Consider the following 7,500-nt stretch of genomic DNA (forward strand, 5'->3'; position numbering starts at 1 on the left):
ACACATTTTATTGATAATTATTGTCAACCAGAGACCTCTAGTTGCAGTTAACAACGTCAAGTTCTTTGCTGAATATGACAAGCCTTCAGCCAACGTGGCTCACACCTTCTGCCCTATCTAACACATTCAAAACGTGATAGAATGGAAATAAATGATCATGAAAAAATTATGAAACCTGAAGTTCCATCTAGAAAAAAAATCTCTGCTCTGACACCGTGCAGTGCTCAAAATAGCAGTCACTGATTCACTTGAACATTAAGTAGGTGAGAAAGTAGGTATGTAAGGAAGGCAAAAGACCTCAACATGCTGGTACGTGTTTAAGACAATTAGACAAAAAGACAATCTAACATTAAGATCTTGTTCACCATCAAGGGACCATTTTGAGCACTATAGCATGTTATTGCTGAATTTGTGTATAGCATCCAAGTTGGTTTTTAACAAAGGAAAAAGTTGCATGCAAGGACATTCCTCGCTGTTCTTTCTATGGATGTCTTATTGAAGACTACCCATTTATGATTCTCCTTCAATTGAACTGACAGTCATGGTGCAGTAATAGCAACTTCTGATCAAGTTAAGGATACCAGCAACAAATGCACCAATCCAAACCACATAGATACCTAAAGAGTACAAAAGAGTTTGAAGTTAGTTTCTCTTGAATTAAAACTTTCCCATCTACATTGGTGATAAAGAGAGGAGATAAAAGACATAACAGACTTAACTTCAAGCCTTAAGATATCTCAAAACTCCAACCAATTTTTTATCAATATCCTCTTACAAACTGAGTTTGAGTTCTGTACTGTGTGTGTGGCTTGTGTGAGCCATAAACCAAAAGGGAGCAAAACAAACTTACTGTACAAACCAAAAATTATCTTCTTCAATTTTCTATCAACAATTGACAGATAATTAGACAGAAACAAAGTCAGATAAATGGAAAGAAATTAAGATAGGTGTATACATGTCAACTTGTAGCTTACCTCCAGAATCTCTTGCAAGGTCCAGGGTTCCCACGGTAACTCCAATACCTGCTGCTAAGAAGATGAATCCAATGACTGCAAATATGGTGGCCCGAGTTCTGGCAAAATGTGGTCCCACTGAAGATCTGAAATAACCAGGTTATTGACATAAATTTAACTTAAACATATTATTCCTTAAAAATGTTAAACAACAGGCTCCAGTTGTTCAAAAGCCGGATAACGCTATCCAACGGATAAATCGCTATCCAGTGGATAAGTGTTACCAAAACGTACAGCGCTATCCACCGGATAGAGATTTATCTAGAGTATAGCATTATCCATCCTTCAAACAACCAGGGCCAGAAGGATTACAGATGTGTCACAGACAACTATACTGTAAACTTGCCATGAGCCAGTTAGGTTACCTTTTAGAAATTCTTTGTACCCTCCCCATGACCACCCTACTACTCTGGGATTGTCTAAAATCCTTTTTTAATGAATCAACAAATAGGTAAACACATAAGGCAATAATTGCAAGACCAAAAATCTTGAGAAATAACTAACAATCTCTCGCGCTTCAACTCGGTGGCCTTGATGTCCCTGTTTGACCAAGCCCTAAACTAATAGACACCTATGAGGATCCTTTCTGCGTATCCAAGAGACCACCAGTAATACTAGCCCTAACAATATGAATGTTGAAGTGTTTCCTGAAAAAACAATTGTGCAGTTTTATACTCACATTCTTCTGCAATGAGGACATCTAGCCAGGTGGCTTGTTGTGTGGAACTAGAAGGAGAAAAAAACATTTCAATCTAGGAATACAAAATGAAGTTAATTGTCCCCACTTATATTATAAAATTGTTATCAGTAATTGTAAACTCAAGGATAATTCTTGATTGAAGTAAGTTACAGAAACAGTGAAATAACCTAAAAATTTTGCTAACAGCTGACTGTAAATGAAAAAAAAAAAAAAAAAAACTAGGAACTTACCACAAAGATCTCATTGCAATGTCCACAAGTCACTCTAAACTGACTTCTAGTAATGGCTGGTAGTGTCGCTGCTGGCGGCAGCATTGGAGGTGCCGCAAGGTTGATTATGCGCTTGCTGAAGGACAAAAGTGAAAACCACTCAAACAAGCCCTTATACTTAAAGAACTTTACTACAAAAGGCTAAAGTTATATCAGTTGGATTCATCTTCACAAGATAAAAATAAATTCAAAATCATTAAGTTTTCAATATGAATAGGGCGATAAGTTTCTAGAGAAACTACAGTGCTGTATCAGTATGGGATATTAACGATAATTTGGTTTTAAAAACTGATTTGACAATGTGAATGTAACAAGTTTGTAAAGCTGACATTTCAAGCATTGGCCCTTGGTAGGTTTTCAATAGGCTGATAGAGCTTTTCTTCAAAGACACCAGGATCACAGATAATGCTGACGTGTATCAAATGCATTTCCCTCTAAAATGGGTATTTGCTAATCAACACACAATTGCAAACTCTCATGAATGAAAACACCCACTAAAAAAACTTACCAGTTGACTCTTGGACAAGATATCCTAACAGAGGAGACCTTGCATGTCAGCAGAGCATTACATGGACAACGAATGTATTTCTTGCCAGCTGGAGGTGCTTTAATGGGCTGAGGGAAAAAAAAAAACATTTACAACTTTTTTCCTCATAGTGTCACCCCTAGATCGGTGATTGTGAAGAAGAGCTCCCCAAAAAACCTGTCGGCCAACTGTTGGCCGACAGATTACTGACAGGTTACCAACAGGCTACCAACAGGCTACTGCATGTGAAAACACACAGTAAACGTGACCCAAAAACGATAATAGTCCCAATAAACACGAGTTAAGCTTAGCCTACTGATTGATTGATGGTAAAAAGATTTCTTTCCGAGATGATTAACCAGCAGGACAATCAATATAATAAGGTTTAAAGTGCACCTAAACCCAAATTTTTTTTTTTCGCTTAACGAAATAAGCGTATTTTTTGGAGTATTTCTGTGCAAAAATTTTTTTATTTGCTCAAATCTTCAATTTTCTGTGCCCAGTCAAAATACGGAAAATCGGCCGCCGTTTTGCCCTACGACCGAGTTTAAAGAAGAATGGCTCTAGCGGGTAATGTGACGTCAAATCCAGAACACAAAAGTCTGCATTTCACACATTTTCACTTGTTTGGGAAGGTTGTAGTCGATGTTGTCCGAAAATATGCCGACTAAGTGTGTTGTAGAGGGATATAGCAACGTGCGAAATTTGCAAGAGGGTATCGCGCTTCATACATTCCTCATACAATACACCTAGTCGGCATATTTCGGACAATATCGACGACAACCTTCCCTAACAAGTGAAAATGTGTGAAATGCAGACTTTCGTGTTCTCGATTTGACGTCACATTACCCGCTAGAGCCATTCCTCTTTAAACTCGGTCGTGGGGCAAGATGGCGGCCGATTTTCTGTATTTTAACTGGGCACAGAAAATTAAAGATTTGAGCAAATTAAGAAATACTCCAAACAAATAAGCTTATTGCGTTAAGCGAAAAAAAATTTTTGGGTTTAGGTGCACTTTAAGGTGATTTAATCCAAACCTCAGAAATCGATGGGGAAAGAAAGCTACTTTGGAAGCTTCTCAGTCGTGTCGCTGAACTCCACGTACAACGTGGAGTCCAGTCCAGCCCTTATGATAGATCGTGTATGTATCAGTGATGTTTACCTTTTGACTAACAAAGTTCTCTAGTTTTGCAGGTTTGGACATATAAGCTTTTGGATGATTTTGTGTTCCTCTTCAGTAAAAGAAAGTGATTTATGTACCCGCAAGTTTTGTCTTAATTAATTAGTATCTTTCATAATCCGATAATTTGACTTGAATGCTCGGATGCATGCGTCCCAGTCCTCCTCCAATTACTAGTTAATTGGAGGGGGACTGGGACCTAGGTACACATTTCAAAATGGGGGACAAATAACTCGTAGTGAGATCGTAGTTAGCACGTTGAAAATTTGGCTGTTCTTGGTGGTGTTCGCGCTAGGATTGGTTTCTACAACAACTGTACATACTAAAGTTTCCCATACAGTACGCAGTGTATCTTTTCAATTCACTTTTATGGATAAATAAGGTAAATTTTACAACATGTTGTAACCGACAAGTTACCGACAGGTCACCAACAGTTGGCCAACTGTCAGCTGTTTGTCGGTCGACACTTTTGATTAAACCTGTCAGCAAACTGTCAGCTGACAGGTTTTTTGGGAGATCTTCTTCACAATTACCCCTAGATCAAACACTTAGTTCATGAGAATAAAGGAAATGATCAAGAACTTCAGAAGCTCTTGATTGAAAAAAAATATATTCTTGTGAACACCTTATAAAGAACAGTACAGGGAAAAAAACATATTGACATTAGAGTAAAAAGGGATAAAAGACATGGTTAGATGACTCAAGTTATTGTGATGTAGATGCTTCTAAGCCCATTTTGCAACTCTTCTTTTTTTTTTCATATACTGATATATCATTTGGATATCCTGGCCATAATCATACCAGTCTATTACATGTGGTTATCACTCATTTATTTTTTTTATTGTTTTTAAAAAAACCGGAATTGCAATTTAATCTAGATAGATATAATTCCTCATAAATGTGACTATGAATTTGCAATTTAATCTACATACATCATTCCTTATGAATACAAATATTTGGAACTTGGTTTCTTACCGTAGCCTCTTGACAGTGGGCACACTTCACAACCCGCTGGTGTTCCCGTCCTTTTATGTATATGAGCTGTTGACAAACTCTGCAGATCACAGATGGCTCAGTGTTCATTGACATTGGTGGGGTATATGGTGGTGGCATTTCTGAATAAGCCGGCGGAGGCATTCCAGGAATGATGGGGGGAGCATCTTGAACAAAGGATTAATATTAAAATAACTGAAACTACTGCTTTGTTTAAGTTTAGCTCTTTAACAAAAGATCTGACACAACTTGCAAATGCACTACACAAGCTGTATTTCTGCTATTTTAAAATGACAGCTGATACAGTTTATAGAGATTTTTTCCCCCACTGCAAGTTTGTACCCCCCATATCAGCTTTTGCAGTTTGCCCCCAAATCTTTCAGCTTGTTTTCTTACTTCAGAACAAGTTCAAAAAAGAGTGGAGTTATGTAGCAGCTTCACATCACTTTTGCAGTAGGCGTGCATCAGTTAACACAGCTGCTAACTTGAGTACAAATCTATCACAATGTCAGCATCCACTCTTAGCATAGCCTGCATGCAGACGGACTTTCCTTCATTCCTTTGTTAAGTCCGTCTGCAAAATAACGAACAAAACCACATTCTGAGACCCCCTGCAACTAGCAGGGAAATATATAGTCGATCGTAATTGGCTATTGCCTTCACTGGCTCAAATGAACCTTTTGATTGGCTCGCCTCTTTGTTCCAGTCTTTTGCTGCTTTAGGTAAATGTTTTGGTTTTTCGCACATGAGTTTGACAGATTGACTGGGGTCTTAGTTGTGTAGGTGTACCTGAATGCAGCAGATGGAAATCAGTGAATGTCAATGTAACCTTTGCTTCAAATATATTGAAAAGGAATGTAAAAGATATTGTGTGGATGGCAGAGGAAAATTCAATGTTCGCACAGAAATACAAACGTTACCGTTTGAAGTAGCAAACAGAACTCAATGTGTTTGTCGTATTTGCGTAAATCAACTAAAAAGAAGTAATACCCTCAATCTGGTAAGACAGATTGAAGATGGCTTTCACAGCAGCCAGGTTTCTGCACAAAATTCTACACAAAACAAACGAGCACACGAGAGTGAAGATCTTTCAATCACACTGATTGGAAGGCATTGATAAATAAGAGACTTGCTGTATCCAGTGGAAAGATTAATGAACACGTCTCCCTTTTCGAAGAAAGCTCTTATACCATCAACCTGTTCTGGCAATAGATCATCATCTTGAAAGTAACTTTTCACTGCTTCGAAAGCACAATTCCAACACTCTTCTGAAAACTTCGACGACGCCATATCTCTAAGACTAACATTCGTAAACTTCAGCGAAAAACTGGAGCAAGGAGGCAAGCCAATCAAAAGGCTTATTCAAACCAGTAAAGGCAACAGCCAATTATGATCAACTATATATTTCCCTGCTAGATGTGGGGGTCTCAAAACACGGTTTTGTTCATTATTTCACAGACGGACTTAACGAAGGAACGAAGGAAAGTCCATCTGCACGCAGGCTACTCCTAGCTTGGTTAACTAACTTTCTTACATGCACTATAAGAAGTAACCGTAAGAAGTATTCATACAAAATTAAATAACTGGAGCAGATATTAAACATTTGCAGACAGTTCAAGAACAAAAAGTGACGAGTAAGGATAAAGCAATCTTGTGACTACCTATGATTTTAACTACAACGAATCAGTTACACGTAGCTATATTACAACTCTGCATTTTTTCAAGTCACGGCAAATCTTCCCGAAGGATTTTTTTTTGGCACCTAAGTACACATATCGAGCTTCTTTATACAAGCAAATAGAGACATAAAACAGTACAAGTTCCTAGCATATCAAAAATCAACGTCAAAACATACCAAAGATGCTTAAGAATGGAAAGTGTATCCCCTATTAAGTTACCATAACTGATCACGAAGCCCGTGTCTACTTAGCAAATGCTCATCGCGTGATTTAGCTTATTCTTTTACTTCAATTCGAATGTAAGACCATAATTACTCCCCTGACATCTGAGCAATTCTCAAAAATCTGCATCACACCGAACAATGTTCAAAGGAATTAAAAAACAGACCGGCTTTCCTATAACTGCAACAACTAAGGCTGAAACAGACACGGTGTAAAATGAGTAATCACTTGTCTCTAAAAATCACAAAACAGAAAAGTCGTTCCTTTAAAACTATTCTAAAGATTCCTAAAAGGAATCATCAGCGTCTGAATGCACAAAACTATTATACGGAACATATTTCGTAATACGTTCGAAAGTAAACAGGTTGAGGTTGGACCTTAAGCAGTTTCCTCTTAGAGAGGATGAAAAAGAGCTTATAATGATTATAAATCCACTTACTAGCAACAAATGGAGGTGGAGGTCCCATATTTTCATTTTGATCGTCTTGTCCTTGCAACAGAGGAGCATTTTCACTGGAATCGGGCTCTGGAGGGGCAGCTGGTCCTGATGAATCCCCTATGTTGGCCGCCATTTTGTGTTCCTAAGTGTTGGGTGGAAAGAAGTCACGTGACAATCAGGTGACAGTCATCAAAATACTGCGTCATAGTTTATAAAAAGAAAATTCGAAAGTGAAAAGAAAGAAAGAGAAATGCAATTAAGAGAAATGCTCGTGTGTCAGTGCAGTTGTGAGTTCATCGAGAATCGAAGCACTTAGGAAGTTTGGAGAATATTCAAGAAGCTAGAGTTGCTCTCGGCTACGTCTCGAGAAACTATTACGCATCTTGAAAGTTGTTGTATCTAGACCAAGAACCGAACAGGGTCGTCACAATTGCCTGGACCTTTTTACCTGCCACTATTAAACAGCTGGAAATCCCCGT

The 7,500-nt window shown here is 38.1% G+C and overlaps 1 protein-coding gene across 1 annotated transcript in view; it reads right to left on the reverse strand.

Moving 5' to 3' along the window:
• LOC111332610 (type 2 phosphatidylinositol 4,5-bisphosphate 4-phosphatase) overlaps nt 1-7,182 on the reverse strand; it is a 7,928-nt gene extending 746 nt beyond the window's left edge. Inside the window, exons 1-7 of the mRNA XM_022937979.2 lie at nt 7,022-7,182; nt 4,664-4,848; nt 2,491-2,597; nt 1,944-2,058; nt 1,693-1,739; nt 975-1,099; nt 1-617 (exon numbers count right to left, since the gene is read on the reverse strand). The exon at nt 1-617 is cut by the window's left edge and continues 746 nt beyond it. Coding sequence (XP_022793714.2) covers nt 511-617; nt 975-1,099; nt 1,693-1,739; nt 1,944-2,058; nt 2,491-2,597; nt 4,664-4,848; nt 7,022-7,154 — 819 coding nt within the window. The 5' untranslated portion in view covers nt 7,155-7,182 and the 3' untranslated portion in view covers nt 1-510. The remainder of the gene's footprint in view (nt 618-974; nt 1,100-1,692; nt 1,740-1,943; nt 2,059-2,490; nt 2,598-4,663; nt 4,849-7,021) is intronic.
• Between the last annotated feature and the right edge of the window lie 318 nt (nt 7,183-7,500).

The sequence above is a fragment of the Stylophora pistillata genome, chromosome 3 (assembly GCF_964205215.1).
Source record: "Stylophora pistillata chromosome 3, jaStyPist1.2, whole genome shotgun sequence".
Taxonomy (NCBI): domain Eukaryota; kingdom Metazoa; phylum Cnidaria; class Anthozoa; order Scleractinia; family Pocilloporidae; genus Stylophora; species Stylophora pistillata.